General features: G+C 38.0%; 5 protein-coding genes across 5 annotated transcripts; all 5 read left to right on the top strand.

Moving 5' to 3' along the window:
• Nucleotides 1-161: 161 nt before the first annotated feature.
• Nucleotides 162-1,339, top strand: LOC106644858 (uncharacterized). Its single transcript, XM_089594828.1, has 6 exons — nucleotides 162-269; nucleotides 387-713; nucleotides 873-941; nucleotides 1,022-1,111; nucleotides 1,198-1,273; nucleotides 1,317-1,339. Exons 1-6 carry the CDS (start codon nucleotides 162-164, stop codon nucleotides 1,337-1,339), a joined length of 693 nt encoding a protein of 230 aa, XP_089450954.1.
• A 249-nt stretch (nucleotides 1,340-1,588) lies between these two features.
• On the top strand, nucleotides 1,589-3,083 carry LOC149374241 (uncharacterized). The gene is made up of 4 exons (XM_089594827.1): nucleotides 1,589-2,583; nucleotides 2,670-2,744; nucleotides 2,848-2,937; nucleotides 3,015-3,083. Exons 1-4 carry the CDS (start codon nucleotides 1,612-1,614, stop codon nucleotides 3,081-3,083), a joined length of 1,206 nt encoding a protein of 401 aa, XP_089450953.1. The 5' UTR covers nucleotides 1,589-1,611.
• A 273-nt stretch (nucleotides 3,084-3,356) lies between these two features.
• LOC149374240 (uncharacterized) lies at nucleotides 3,357-4,789 on the top strand. Its single transcript, XM_089594826.1, has 3 exons — nucleotides 3,357-4,328; nucleotides 4,412-4,480; nucleotides 4,775-4,789. Exons 1-3 carry the CDS (start codon nucleotides 3,357-3,359, stop codon nucleotides 4,787-4,789), a joined length of 1,056 nt encoding a protein of 351 aa, XP_089450952.1.
• A 352-nt stretch (nucleotides 4,790-5,141) lies between these two features.
• Nucleotides 5,142-8,844, top strand: TAF1B (TATA box-binding protein-associated factor RNA polymerase I subunit B). The gene is made up of 10 exons (XM_014360544.2): nucleotides 5,142-5,356; nucleotides 5,435-5,525; nucleotides 5,610-5,811; nucleotides 5,876-6,020; nucleotides 6,091-6,224; nucleotides 6,295-6,510; nucleotides 6,584-6,813; nucleotides 6,883-7,075; nucleotides 7,141-7,599; nucleotides 7,684-8,844. The coding sequence occupies exons 1-10, from the start codon at nucleotides 5,255-5,257 to the stop codon at nucleotides 8,750-8,752; spliced, it is 2,841 nt and encodes a 946-aa protein (XP_014216030.2). The 5' UTR covers nucleotides 5,142-5,254; the 3' UTR covers nucleotides 8,753-8,844.
• A 185-nt stretch (nucleotides 8,845-9,029) lies between these two features.
• Grx5 (Glutaredoxin 5) lies at nucleotides 9,030-9,891 on the top strand. Its single transcript, XM_014360572.2, has 3 exons — nucleotides 9,030-9,181; nucleotides 9,279-9,420; nucleotides 9,662-9,891. Exons 1-3 carry the CDS (start codon nucleotides 9,098-9,100, stop codon nucleotides 9,850-9,852), a joined length of 417 nt encoding a protein of 138 aa, XP_014216058.1. The 5' UTR covers nucleotides 9,030-9,097; the 3' UTR covers nucleotides 9,853-9,891.
• The last annotated feature ends 4,258 nt before the right edge of the window (nucleotides 9,892-14,149 follow it).

Here is a 14,149-nt window from a genome sequence, read left to right as displayed (position 1 = left end):
CTGTCCTGAATGTATTGTTCATTGCGCGCTTCTACGAAACTGGATACGTTGGGAGCGACAAATTCGACCGATTGATGGGCTCCATCGAGGATTTTCTAGACCTACTTTCCGTCATTTCAATATTAACGACGTACACTCTGCTCCGGAAAAACATACTCGCGATGGCCAACAAAATCAAAGCAGCCGAGAAATGGTTCATCATTTTCGATTCCAATGACGAGCACACGAATGAAAAGCAACATCGTACCACCATAATACTACTGTTGATGGTGCAATGGCTTATTTTCACCTTAAAATTCGCTACTATAACGAATCAAAGGAAATACATATTGTTTTGCGCGTCAAAATACTTTAGCGACTTGATAAGTAAAAATACATTCACGCAGTACGTCATTATGCTGAAACTGATAAAAAAATCGTTCGAGAGGGTGAACGAAAAATTGTCCCGCATTCTACGTGACTTGTCGAGTAGGAAAACTGACGTTCTGCACCACCAGCCAAACAATGTTGAGCCTACGGTACAAAAATTAAATGTTTTGCACAAAAATCATCTGTTGCTTTGTGAAATATCGAAAGACGTATCGGATTTTTATGCTTACTCGATGTTTATCAGTTTAATCGATATATTCATCGCGTTGGTTGTATTGGTTTATCTGCTCGCAAAGACCATTGTTTTAGGTGTGATTAACATGTCTGCGATGGATTACATCCACGTAATCGTGTGTTGGTTCAATTGTGTCGTTGCATTGCTATCTTTGACCACATCTGTTGGGGCTACTGTTTCGGAGGTGTCTTAATTTCGATATATTATTCAAAATACGTGCTGTTTTAATAAATAATGTTATATATATATGCATTTCGTTGTCGAAAAGAGCAAGAGTACCAGTGGGATAATCAATTCTTGTCTAGTCAATACAAATGATAAAGAGATAATTAAAAAGGTAAGAAATAGGTATGCACAAGAATTTTATTTAAATATATTCAATCATATTATATACTAGTAGAAACTTTTTTCTTCCAGTTAAATCAGTTCTCCAATTATTTGTTGCACGTCGATTTGAAGTTTACAGTGTTTCACCTTTATCCGCTCGACCAATCGATTTTACTATCGGTAAAAAAAAAAAAAAAAAAAAAATGAATATTAAGTACATGTACACACGAATTACAAAAAATAACGCAAAATTAATCAACATATAGATTTCTGGATCAATTACGACGTATCTAGTCATACTCTTTCAGTTTCAAGATGACGAAAATTTTCATTTTTATTTTTGTCTGCGTCTATATACTTATGTGTTAACCTTTGACGTCGGTAGGTATACTTTTTTCATACAACTGAGCCAAGTTTTGTTTTCCATTCATAAGCTATTATTTTTACGTTTCAGGTATATATTTATTCATCACACAATTTACTTTTTTTCTCAACAAGTAATATTCTTCCACCCATTATAATTATAACTTTCAAAACGCAGTAGCGGTTGAATCGAATAATGGTATTTGTCTAATGCACTTTTATAAACGTGTGTATCGATCGCGAGCGCACGCATTTCTTTCTAGAACGAAGGCGTGCGATGGAAATGTTTTTATTCGACGAGTACGAAAATTAAAAGTATGTCGAGGAAAAGTTTAATGCCAAACGAAGTGTTTCTTCTGAAATGCTTGATCTACTACTTCAAAATCTTCGGAATAGCCCCGATCGACTTTACCGTCACTCCCGTGAGCAATAAAAAACACAACTGGTCCTTCGTGAGCTCAAAGTGCGGCGTCATTTACAACACCATCTTGATCATCGTAGTCGCGTCGTGCAATACCTTACTAATTTGGGACTTTTATGTCAGCGGATACGCGCAGAGGGTCAAGTTCGAGAGGACCATCGACGCAATACAAGATTACGCCGTGGTACTTACCGAATCGTTCGTCCTGGCGTTTTTTGCCGTTAAACGAAGAACATTGGTATCGATAGCTAACAAAATTAACTTAGCCAGGGAGTGGTCGAGCCTCTCAGACGGTGGTTCGCGCGGCGGACAAAATTCCTCGGCTACGAGCACAACGACCGTAATAGTGATTTATCTCCTGTTGTGGGTGTCAATGTTCGCGACGATTGTCAAACAGTACGTGCAGTGTTATTATTTCCTCTTGATACTCGTCAGCATCTTGAGGGTCCAAAATGTCATTATCCACTTTTCGGTAGTGATAAAGTTGACGCAGCGATTTTTCGAGAATGTCAACGACGATCTGGCGAATATCTCGAAAGACCTGAGCATAGCGTGCGCAGTGAAATTTGTCCAAAGTGACAAGTCCAAGATGATAGTTTTGAAAAAAATCCACGATTCGCATAAATTGTACATGCTGTTGCACGAGATATCACAAAGTTTGTCCGACTTTTACTCTTATCCGGCTGCCATGAGCTTGGGCCACGGGTTCATGACGTTGGTTTTTGTAGGATACAACATAGCCAAGCCAATTGTCCTTGAAAAAAGTAATTTACCGCTGATAGACGTTTATCGGTGCTGTCAATTTTGGCTCTTGTACGTCATTTGCTTCGTTTATTTGGCCACTTGTGCCGATGCCGTTGTAACGGAGGTACTTACTTTCTATTGTATATATATATATCAAAATACTTTTTGCATACATGAGTATATGTATAACTCAATTTATATTCTTACGAGGGACAGAGTGAAAAAACTGGACGAATGATAACTACTTGCTTGATGAACACCAGTGACGAGAAAATTATAAGTAAGGTATGTGTATATACGATTAATCTAAAATTTTATCAGAAACACTACATTTCGCACATTTCCATTCGTCAATGTGTATACTTATATATTCCAAGTATGTTTGCAGTTGAATCAATTTTCAAATTGTTTGCTGCACACCAAAGTGAGGTTTACAGTCTTCAAGTTGTTCACCTTGGATCAATCGTTGTTGATGTCTGTCAGTTGCGATTTTTCATCGTCGTACACTATCTTTTGTTTATTGTATCGATTGCACCATTACATGCATTTTTTTAGATTTCAGGATCAATAGCCACGTACTTGGTGATACTATTGCAATTTCAAGACAACAACTGTCCACCTTGAGATGTTTATCCTAAATCAGTTGAAAATGTAATTTTTTATGTATGTATTAAAAAAATTAAATAGTATAATAAAGTATACGCATTAGTGAATGAAAAAATGTCGTATGCGTTATTGGGATTGCCTGGAGAGTGACGTTATTTTTTTCACTTCAATCAAGCTAAAATTATTTTATCGAACGCAAGCGCAGCTAATGCAGTGGTCAAGTACTACACAAAACGCGGGTGACTAGCGTATTGTAGTAATGTTACACTGTATGGACGTACATAAAAAATCATGTTGAAAATAGGAGTGAAAAATAATTATGCGCTTTACGAAAAATTTCTCTCAAAATGTTTGTTCTATTACTTCAAACTTATCGGCATCGCACCGTTCGATTTTAACACTGAATCGGCAACGAGCAACACCCCACATCTTCCATCGTTCACCAGTTGTAAACGTTGCGTCATTTACAATGTCGCGTTAGCCCTGACGATCACAGTGTCCTGTGTATTTTTCATACCATATGGCAAAAGCAGAGCATCGGCAATCGAGTTGGAGACAGTCCTAAACATCGGTCAGGACGTACTACTGTTCATCACGTTTGTAGCAATAATCGCGTTTTATTGCCTCAACCGAGCAAAAGCCGTGAAAATCGGTAACGACATCATCGCCGCTGTACAGTACTCGAAATCCATCGGGTTGGAAACACGCGACACTAACATCGACAAGTCGATCTGGAAACGCGTCGTACTCATGTTCGCGTCTTACGTTGCAATGTTGTCGTATTTGCTGTCAACGTTTTATTATTCGACCTACGCGTTCACCATCTACGTCGTGTCGATGTACTCCTGCGTTTTAACGGTCATAAGCGTTTACGTGCAGTACACGGTGATTTTGCGGCTGGTAAAGTTCCTCTTCGAAAAAGTGAACGGTACTCTGTTGCTCTTCGAGAAACAGCCGTCGCACTGGCGCGATCGAACATCTGCGACGCGACGCGAAATCCGGGTGGAACAGTTGCGCAAGCTGTACTCGCTTCTGGCTGAGGTGTCGAGCGATTTGTCGGACTTTTACTCGTACCCGGTGTTCCTCGCCTCGGTCAACATTTTCCTCGCTCTGGTCTGTCCGGCCTACATTTTGGCGAAGCCGGTGGTCCTGGGGAAAAATGACCTCTCGGCCATGACGTTTTCGCACGTGCTCCTCTATTGGCTCCTTTACGCCGTTACCGTCGTTCTTTTGACCACTGCTGTTAGCGCCACTGTGCTCGAGGTAATCGTTGCAAGGTGTTGTTTTTTTATCAATTATTTTCTTGACAATAATTAAATCACAACAATATCATGTCGATTGATCAGAGCAGGAAAACTGGAAGGATATTGAACAGTTGTCCGATGCTGGCTGGGGATGACGAATTTGCTGCCGAGGTGAGTAAGCGAATAAAACGAGCAAACGTAAAACTGATTGTAAAATAATCATTTTTTTTTTTTTTTTTTTTTTTTTTTTTTTTTTTTTTTTTTTTTCAGGTCAACCAGTTTTCTCATTACTTGTTGCACGCAAACGTCAAGTTCTCGGTTTTCGATTTATTTTCACTGGATGAATCTTTACTGCTCTCTATCGCCGAATCCATTACCACGTACTTGGTGATACTTTTTCAATTCAAATCGTCCTAAATAAAATTTTTGGGTCCAAGTTTAACTGTGTTGTTCAAATTTTTGTAGCAATTTAATATTTAATAAAATAACTGATTTTTTCGCTGATGGTTACTACGTTCCTTGGATGATAGTGCATCAATAGTAATTTTTATTCGAGGGTGAGTTGAACCAGTTGATTGTATAAGTTAATTATTGTTAAAATAGACGGATGTTTTCAAAGTAAATATGTTGTATGAATATGATCTACTTAAGAAAAAATTTTATGAAGTATCAAATTTTATTTAAATGATTGAATGTTTGAAAATTCATCAACCACAACATGAAGTTAAAATTCAAATTTTCCCGCCAACTGGAAGCTCCAGGTAAAACAGGTTAGTCGGTCTGGCGTTGTAAGAGTATTGGTTAGGTCGTTTGTTTATAGCGCGCACACACCACGTGCACGTTCAGTCGTCAACATTTTTTTGTGTGCGGACGATAAACAAGTGGAAAAAACAAGTTGTCAATTATCTAAATCAACATTTTGTATTGTGATGAGTGTTTAACGAAATGACGGAGGCAAATTCCAAGATTTGTACTTTTTGCAAAAGTACATCGTTTTACACGGAGTCTGGTTTCTTTTACTGCACCCAGTGTCTAACACAAAATGAGGTAAATTTTCTCTGGAAATGACAGCTTTCACGATTCTTAATCGGTTATTAAATACTGCCTTTTTTGCATTTTGATTAGGACGCCAATGAACAAGTATTTGAAGCACAGTATGACACTAACACTAGATTTCGAACCACAAAAATTCAAAAGAGGAAAGTTGAGGAAACAGGTGATGATTGAATAGCTTAGTATAAAATGACGTGAAAAAAAGTAAACTCTGTATTAATTATGTTTCATGTTGCTTTTGTAATAGATGTCATTGGCTGGACAAGCTGGGAACTTTATAATTTTGCGTTGCTCAAAATGACAAATGAGCTGATCGAAATAGGGGCAGACCCTGCCATAAAACTAACGGTTTTTCAACTGTGGACATACTACTTGACTAAATTAGAAGTTGCATTTACATCCAAAACTAAAAAGCTTATTCCAAAAATGTCCAGGCAGTTCAGAAAAAAGTAAGAACGTATCTTGATATTTTATTCACTTTAAGGACATAAAATGTACATGGGCATATTACAGAGATGCAGAAATTATTTATGGTAAGGTTAAAAAGAGTAAAAAGAAACGGCGCAGAAAATCAGTGGCTAGTAGTAATACATCATTATTGTCGACAAGTATTACCAGCGTAGGAAGTGCTTCGAGAAAAAGTTTCTTGAACAGCCAAGTAATTTTCTTCTGATAACCACGCCATTATTAAAATTAGGTAATTGAATAATTCATCAAAACTATTTCAGAGACTTTTAATTAAAGATCACAATCAATTTGCAAAAGAGCAGCAAAGCACTGATGCTGAGGCAAATAGTTCCATGAATCAAAGCTTGGACAGTCTGCAATCAAGTTTTAGTAAAGCTTCGTCCAATGCTGTCAGGTAAATAAAGTTTATGAATTTCATACAAGATTGTTATTAAGTAAGTTTATAATACAAATAATACTTTCAGAATTCGTTTTAATAAAAGAGCCAGACTAGAAGCAAAAAAGGCAAAAGAAAAAGCTAAGAAAGTTCCTCGTGGAGTCAAAGAATATATAAAAAAGAATTATGTATCTGACAGTTACAGTTATGGACCTGATGTTCTCACACCTTTTAGGCTTTGGTGTGTTGCTTTTTTAGCTTTAAGAATACATAATCAAAAGATTTATGCATCAGACATGCTAAGGTAAGATTTTATTAGTTGATTACATTTCGTCAATTTATTAAAATATGATAGTATGTAAATTTTTTTTATACAGATTTGGTAGAGAAAATCATCTTACGTATTACAAATTGCACAATGCAATACCTCCAGAAGTAGCTTTAGCTAAAGATGATTTAATTTGTTTAACTCCGTCGTCAGATATTACACATAAGGGCTTGAGAACATTATCTGCTAAAATGGCACGCTTTTTAGGAATTGAAAAACTTCCTAAGCCCGATATCGTGGGTCTCATAAGAAGATATTGTGAAGATCTTGAGTTACCAAGTAAGACTGATTACTGACAAATAATTTGACAAAGTTTTTGAATATTACAGTAATAATAATTAATTGCAGAAGGCGTCATGTTATATGCAGAAAGACTTTATTTATCTTCTCCTTGTATAATGGATTACACCAAAAAATCATTAGTAATTCCTAATTATGAAGGCAGAGCAATGGCTTTCATAATAGTGGTTTTGAAAACTCTTTTTGGCCTGGATGATATAACAGAAAAGGAAATCAGCAGAGTAGTGGATAAAATCAACAGGTAAATAAAGTTTCATGGTGGAAGTGCGTTTATCTCACAATATATTCATATCATATAAAATATAGGAGTGCAGCGGAAAGAGACATTTTGGAAGCCAAACTGTTTAGTTTTGGTGAATGGCAAGAGTTTATTGAGTGTCGCAAAGCTATCTTGGCAAGCATACATTTTCCATCAAAAGTCAAATACGATCCCGAAAACATGAACAGATCTCATCTGTATCTTCGATTCATGACATTAATGGACCAAAGATTTAATACCATTCCCCCAGAGCTTGACAAAGGCAAAAACGTCGTCACTTCAACGGCTATGGCCGATATTATGCGTCAATGTGTCAACGATCTCAGTAATTGCAATAACGATGCTAAAATAGAGCCATTGAAAGAAATGATGACGTTTCCAGCTTCATTGACGCCATTGAAATTCTACATAGCTCAGCTTGCTGAAGATTCACACATTGACGTACCTTATGTACTACAAACGAAATTTCATGATACCAAAGTTGGGTACATGACAAAACCTGAAAAGTGTGTATTTTTTGTATTAATTAAAAAATAAAAATAAAAATAATAATAATAACTGCACTTTATTAATTATGTGATTATTTTTAGGCTGGTTGAATTGGCATCACATTGCGACGTGTCATTAAAAGTTGTGGAAAGCAGTTTACATTATTTGGAAAAAATTGTGCCACCTTACAAACGCATTATATCTCCTACTGTCAAAGAACTATGCGAATTCGTTGAAGTAAAAGCAACAAGTAACACACAACATTTTGAAAAGAACTCCAGTGATAACTTTCTCGATTATGTACATAGAAAACGTGAGTGCAAGTTTAAGGTAAATTCACAAAATCTTCGGTATTACTCTGTTGTGCATGAGAAAGAGTTAAAATACAAGGAAGCCTCAGACTTTGAAGAAGACAGTTCTTTTAATAAAATTTTACCTGATGGTCGGCTTGATATTAAAGATGGCAGCGACTCCGAGGATGAAAATCCCGTTGATCAACTAACATTAGGAATTAGGAAAATTGAACTGTACAATCATGAATTAACAGCTTTGAATAACACTGAGAAAAAAGATGAGATTGAAAAATTAACTTGTGAAATCAGTAAGAGGTTTGTAAAAGCCTTTCACGGACATAAGGAGAATAAAAGAATTACTTTACCGTCCGATGACTCGAGCAAAGTCGAGTTGAAAGCAAACAATAAATCCAAAGTTACACAAAAAATTGGAGAAGAACAAAATAAAACAATGGATTCCAGTCAGTCTAAGAGCAAAGATGAAGACGAGTGTGTTTATATATCTGAATCGACTGTAAAAGAAGACGTGGCTATCATCAATCAAACCAAATCGAATAACAAAAACCCGACGCTCGATGATGAAGAAATACTCTTTAGACCTTACAAAGATTATTGGATGCAGTATTGTGACCAGGCAATCGTTAATTTTGATTTGGTGGAGAAGGAATTGCCGAAAAATTTCTTGTGGCTGTTGAACGAGTGTGCTGATATGGTTGAAATGACAACCGAAGAATTGTACCTGGAGGTTTGTGTGGTCGAATCTTTTCATCTGACGATCTTGAAGACCAGCAAGTCAGAAAAAGATGGTGCGGATTACCCGTTTCACGATACCAATTCATCAAAGTACAAGAATTACGTGACAAAAGAGTGGTTGTGATTCATTTATTTATGTGATTATTTTTATATTAAACTTTGTATTGAAACGAAGTGTACAAAATGCATTTAAACTTAGATATCAGGTTATTGATTTAGTGCAAATAAAAGATTTTTTTACTACTATTGGTATTTTTTTTTACATGATTTGTAATTTCTACAACAATTTTATCGTTCAACAGTTACTAATTTATAGACTTCGCGCTAAAAAAAGTGTGTATAATTCGACCAACCTAACGTGAGTTTCGAAAAAGAGCCAAAACATAACCACAAAATAAAAACAGCTGATTGATCGACGGAGCTTACACACCATTCAACACAATATACAAATCTTAGAAATAAACAAAAAATGTTTTCCACGCGAATCTCGAGATCTTTGACTCTTTTTAGACGGTTTTCTACAAAACCAGAGGAAATAGCCCAATTAGTCAAGGTAAGACGTCTGTATTGTAGTAATAACAAGCCGGTGACCGATAAATGGTTTGTAAAAAAAGTATAATTTAACGAAAATACTTGTTTAACTATTCCAGAAAAACAAAGTCGTCGTATTTATGAAAGGTGTGCCGGAAGAACCAAGATGTGGCTTCAGCAATGCTGTTGTGCAAATCATGAGGATGCACGGTGTTAAGTATGACGCACATGACGTGCTCAAGGATGAAAATCTGAGGCAAGGTAATAATTATCAAATTTTGTTGTTGTATTGGGTGAAATGTCGTTTGATTGTTTCATTCCTATATTTATTGCATTTGAGTGGTTGTGTTACCTTGTAAATTTTTGTTCCCAACATCATTATTTTGTTGTTTATTTACGATTCATCACTATAATACTTTGACTCTGTTTCACTTAAAAATGTAATTCTCAAAAATGGTTATTATTTGTGAAGATAGTTGAGTTAACATTGTTTAATGTACAGGTATCAAAGATTTTTCAAACTGGCCAACGATACCACAGGTTTTCATAAATGGTGAATTCGTAGGAGGTTGTGATATTGTTTTGCAAATGCATCAGAATGGAGAGTTTATCGAAGAGTTGAAAAAAGTTGGGATTACCAGTGCTCTGTTAACCAAAGAACAGGAAAAAGAAAAAGACAGTGTTAAAAAATAATTATATAAGTGAATCATACAGTTGTAGATATTTTATTGTTCTTTGTTTAAAGAAAATCTTGTAATAAAAAAAAATCTTTGTATTACATACAAAGAGTTAAAAATATTAACGCTTACTTTGTACTCTAGCTTAAAACTCAAGAATCTACCAATTATTAAATGCGTTTTTGTGTCTAATGAGAACAACAGGCTATGCATAATGATAACACTACAAGGAAAGTTTTGAATCTTTCATCAATTTCATTACCTAGAAAAAGCTCGCCTGTGTATGATTTTCTAAGTGTAACAGCAACAAACATACAAGTATGTCACGTCATGCCCTCGCAAGAACTTCACGCGTAACGAGTTGTGAATAATTCCATCGCGGCGCACCTACAATATATCAGTATGCGGTGTAAATTTACGGAATAAAAGAAAGAAAAAAAAGGTATGCTTTTAAATTTTCATTGGTATTTTTAGAGCTACCGATAATCGCCATCTGTACGGAGATCCATTTGTTAGCCCGAACTTCTCACAACGTGTCCCAATTAATAAAATAAAAAATCATCCCCCAAATTCTCCCTTCCCTCCCTCCGAATACTCAATTTGCCAGCGACACCACGTCCCTCGGCGGCTTTTCCATCCGCCCGATAAAACTCGGTGCAGTGTAACGAGGAGTAGGGTGCAAATTAGGAATAAGGTAAAGAAAGAAAAACGGGGGCGAAATCGTCGAGGGGCCAGTTAGCTATCGAACAGGTACACCCACATAAGTTGATCAGAGACGCGAGTTAATTAAGCCCGATAAATTCGCCTGGTCACCCCGAACGTACACCTGAAAGTTTACCTGCATACACATACACCTATGCATAAATGTAAAAAGATGCCATGCATAAAATTTATGTCGGTATGCGGCCTTTTTTTATTGTTCCCGCTGCTGGTACTTCGGTGTAACTGCGAATGAGAAAAGCTCGTTTATCTCGAGCTTTCGTCCGTGACATGAGCTTCGATGATGACGCGCTCTCTGGTATTTTGCGTTTGGAAAAAATTATATAACGTTATTCGTTCAATCGAAAAGAAATTTTCATTAAAAAAAAAAATAAAAAAAATCGCTGTGGTTTAACATAAAAAAAAAAAAAAAAAAAAAAAAACCGCAATGAAAATATATGTAGGTGACCGTTGTGTTTGTCATACCGAATGTTCCAATTTTTCAATGAATTGTATATTGCCTGGCACTTGTAAGCACTTGCCCATAAAGATATGTAGTCGAAAACAAGTGACAAAACAACAAGTAAAGGAAGAACTCAATCCATCGAAACAATAACCCGAAGCTCAAAAGCTCATGTAATCATAAGCGGTGACGTTCGCATATATACATCGTTTGCGAGCAAACACGCGAATGTTCCGGGAGAGGGAGAGCGCATATACATATGATATCATCGTTGGATGTAACACACTGAAAAGAGATGGGGGGTGGGAAATTAATTAATGGGATGACGAGACGCAGAGGGACCGTATACACATGCACGATCTCTCGTTTAATCGAATACGAGATGAGAGTAGCGAGCTGCAGGTTATACATATATAGCGAGTGAGGAGGCTTGAAATTTAAGCTGGGGAAAAAGGGGGAGGAATTAGAACTAATTAGGGGCGAGAGTGGTTCCACTGGCGTGTCGAACTCGCGGGACGGGGAGGAAAAAGGTCAGCGAGAGGGGGTGTTATTTTTTTATGTAAAAAAAAAAGTTTTTGTCCCGATTTATCGATGGTCCAACCAGTTGGGGCGTCGATGGGACAACGAAAAAGGGTAGTCGCCACGCACACCCTACGAGCTTGCGAGAAAAATCGAAGCTTTGCGCCGGTAGCACCTCGCGACGATAAACTCTTCGGGCGGACTTGATTTACGGGCGGCTCCTCTCTCGAAAATCGAACTTGCCTCGCTCCACCCCTTACGTCCTCCTCCCTCTCGCCATACATCTACTTTCTCGCGGATACGAAGGTCGAGAATGCACGCTCTTCGTTATGGCTGTGTCATTCTCTTTTATTCATTTTTTTTTTTTTTTTTTTTTTTTCCCTCAATTGCCTCGTACTACAAGTTGCAAGAGTCGTTATTTCGATCGATTGTTTCCTTGCTTCTTGGGAAACACGTCTCTTTTTCTCTAAAAGAAAGTTAATGCTTCTTTGATTACCATGTTAGGAAAATTGAAAAAAAAAAAGATTGTTAAATTAATAAAAGAAGGGGAGAAAAGCTGTACGATATGGGACAGGGAATCGTTTCGACTCGAGCGGAGTATACGTGAATAGCAGCCTTGATCCATTTTTTACCACCAGCAGCAGCTCCCCCGAATATTGTCTTTGCGTGCCCCTCCTTATATCCTCCACCTCCTACTTTCGCTCGGATTACACTGTGTACACTAACGTATAGCTGCTATGTTATACTCTCGCGAGTTTCTACTTTTTTTTTTTTTTTTTTCCTTTTTTCATACATATTCCCCGAAGAGTGGAAATTCCGCGAAAATTTATGGATTTGGGAAAGTCGACCTCGCAACGCGGGAAAAAGTATTGCGATCAAGACTCTCCCATCCAACCCCCTCCACTCGAGGCAAGGAAGGATGAAGCTTTTAATAATTAACGAATGGCGTGTTTATGCGTTTCGTATGCAATGTGGTATATATAATGTGTATGCCGTGATACCTAACGATACATAAAATATACGCGTTCTCATGTTTCATCGGCGTATTTAACCATCAAACAAAACGATGATGGTGCGTCGGAATGTATGGGGAGGGGGGGGGAGGTGGTGGAACAATCGCTCTTCCCTCAAGCTTGACAACCACGACATGTCATCGTTAATATCATCACGCACGCGATACGCTTACTTTCTCTTTGTATTTCGCAACAATGGCCGTGGAAAAATGACAAGAGGGAAGAATAAAGTTCCACGGTCGGAGCGCGGGACGAAGATGAAGAGATGAACATATCGCACACTGTTTTTGCGATTGACGTTAATTTTTTTTTTTTTTTTTTTCCCTCGGGGCTTAGAAAACAAGTATATAGTAACTGGTGAGGCATAGTGTACACATCCATTGTTCGCTATTTGTTGCATTGGTACCATCGAGCCAGTTTTTAGTTAATAATTATAACGAGAAAATTAAAACACCCTTGGACAACCGATCGACCCCGAGGCAAGCATCAGACAACAGTGAAGAAAAAGCAAAAAGCTCTCGGTAATTAATAATTCGGTATAAGGTGTATAAAAGCTCAGAGGAGCGGCTCTGTGTGACGCGTGTGCAACGCCAAAGGTGAAGATTTTGGTTGATTTGGTTGAAATATATGTATATATACACATTCGTTCCGATACGGGTTTAGAGAAATGAAAAAGAAACAAAAAAAAAAAAAAAAAGAAAAAAATGAATATACGCGCAACCGAGTAGCGAAGCCAACCAACAAAGTAGTCCCATAAATCATGTTCAACTCTCGACGTCAGCCGGAGGCAAAAGTCTCCGAGCCCGAGAGCGGCTACTAATTCCTGACGCGCGAATGCATTAACGTTCATTTGCGTTCGTTAAGAAGCTCGGCAGCATCAGCAGCGAGCAGTTAAATATCACCGAGTCCCCGGAGGTGCGGGCTATACATACGGGACTCCGAAGCGCCCCGTTGCACAGTTTTCCGCGACGACCTCGTTATTCACCATTTCCCAACCCTAATCGCAATCGATACTCCACCTCGGCCCCGTTTCATATGGCAAAAAGGGAAAAATCGTCCTCCACTCGCCGTATCCTGTACACATTCGATAAATACACCTCCCTTGCATGCGTAAATCTCTCGCGATTGGAAGTAACAAAGTTTGCTAGCAACCATTTGTCAAAGCCAACTGCAGACGTTGGAGGGTTGAAAAGCCTCGGTTCCGGTTATTGGAAATTCATTTGCCGTTCTCGGGAGGAAAAGCTCCTACACACACACGTTGGCTCCTTCGTACCACGGTAGGTTTACCAAAGCTCGTGGTTTACGTTACAGTATTCCCTCTGTGTCGTGTCCGTACACGCAAATGTCGGGGCCAATTTGTCTCCACCTTCCGCTGCTTCCGCGGGGCTTTGTCTCGGGAACTCTGGTGTCAAAGACGACGTATTTGCGCTTGCTTAGCTTGGGGTGCACCTTGGCTGAACGAATGGCTACAGTGGTGCTCTTTTGATGTTTGGTTTGTGGAAACAGGGGGTTTCTCGCGTCGGATGTCGTTGGACTTGTTTGAAATCGATCATTCGAAAACATCTTTGAATGAAAAATAAATCCCCTTGTTAACTCTCCCTTTGAATTAATCATCAACT

Source organism: Copidosoma floridanum, unplaced genomic scaffold (genome assembly GCF_036245765.1).
Source record: "Copidosoma floridanum isolate Cflo_tuat_1 unplaced genomic scaffold, Cflo_Japanese_pri ptg000021l, whole genome shotgun sequence".
Taxonomy (NCBI): domain Eukaryota; kingdom Metazoa; phylum Arthropoda; class Insecta; order Hymenoptera; family Encyrtidae; genus Copidosoma; species Copidosoma floridanum.
Note: the sequence above shows the minus strand (reverse complement) of the source record. Positions and strands in the feature narration are given on the sequence as shown.

What these genes read in the sequence shown, in the direction of transcription:
- LOC106644858 (XM_089594828.1), top strand. Translation starts at nt 162, where the DNA reads ATGGCCAACAAAATCAAAGCAGCCGAGAAATGGTTCATCATTTTCGAT. An exon ending in ATAAAGAGATAATTAAAAAG is followed by an intron (nt 942 to 1,021) that starts GTAAGAAATAGG and finishes TTTTTCTTCCAG; the next exon opens with TTAAATCAGTTCTCCAATTA. An exon ending in ACCAATCGATTTTACTATCG is followed by an intron (nt 1,112 to 1,197) that starts GTAAAAAAAAAA and finishes ATCAACATATAG; the next exon opens with ATTTCTGGATCAATTACGAC.
- LOC149374241 (XM_089594827.1), top strand. Translation starts at nt 1,612, where the DNA reads ATGTCGAGGAAAAGTTTAATGCCAAACGAAGTGTTTCTTCTGAAATGC. An exon ending in ACGAGAAAATTATAAGTAAG is followed by an intron (nt 2,745 to 2,847) that starts GTATGTGTATAT and finishes GTATGTTTGCAG; the next exon opens with TTGAATCAATTTTCAAATTG. An exon ending in ATCAATCGTTGTTGATGTCT is followed by an intron (nt 2,938 to 3,014) that starts GTCAGTTGCGAT and finishes GCATTTTTTTAG; the next exon opens with ATTTCAGGATCAATAGCCAC.
- LOC149374240 (XM_089594826.1), top strand. Translation starts at nt 3,357, where the DNA reads ATGTTGAAAATAGGAGTGAAAAATAATTATGCGCTTTACGAAAAATTT. An exon ending in TTAGCGCCACTGTGCTCGAG is followed by an intron (nt 4,329 to 4,411) that starts GTAATCGTTGCA and finishes TCGATTGATCAG; the next exon opens with AGCAGGAAAACTGGAAGGAT.
- TAF1B (XM_014360544.2), top strand. Translation starts at nt 5,255, where the DNA reads ATGACGGAGGCAAATTCCAAGATTTGTACTTTTTGCAAAAGTACATCG. An exon ending in GCTTCGTCCAATGCTGTCAG is followed by an intron (nt 6,225 to 6,294) that starts GTAAATAAAGTT and finishes TAATACTTTCAG; the next exon opens with AATTCGTTTTAATAAAAGAG. An exon ending in GTAGTGGATAAAATCAACAG is followed by an intron (nt 7,076 to 7,140) that starts GTAAATAAAGTT and finishes TATAAAATATAG; the next exon opens with GAGTGCAGCGGAAAGAGACA.
- Grx5 (XM_014360572.2), top strand. Translation starts at nt 9,098, where the DNA reads ATGTTTTCCACGCGAATCTCGAGATCTTTGACTCTTTTTAGACGGTTT. An exon ending in AAATAGCCCAATTAGTCAAG is followed by an intron (nt 9,182 to 9,278) that starts GTAAGACGTCTG and finishes TAACTATTCCAG; the next exon opens with AAAAACAAAGTCGTCGTATT. An exon ending in GGATGAAAATCTGAGGCAAG is followed by an intron (nt 9,421 to 9,661) that starts GTAATAATTATC and finishes TTTAATGTACAG; the next exon opens with GTATCAAAGATTTTTCAAAC.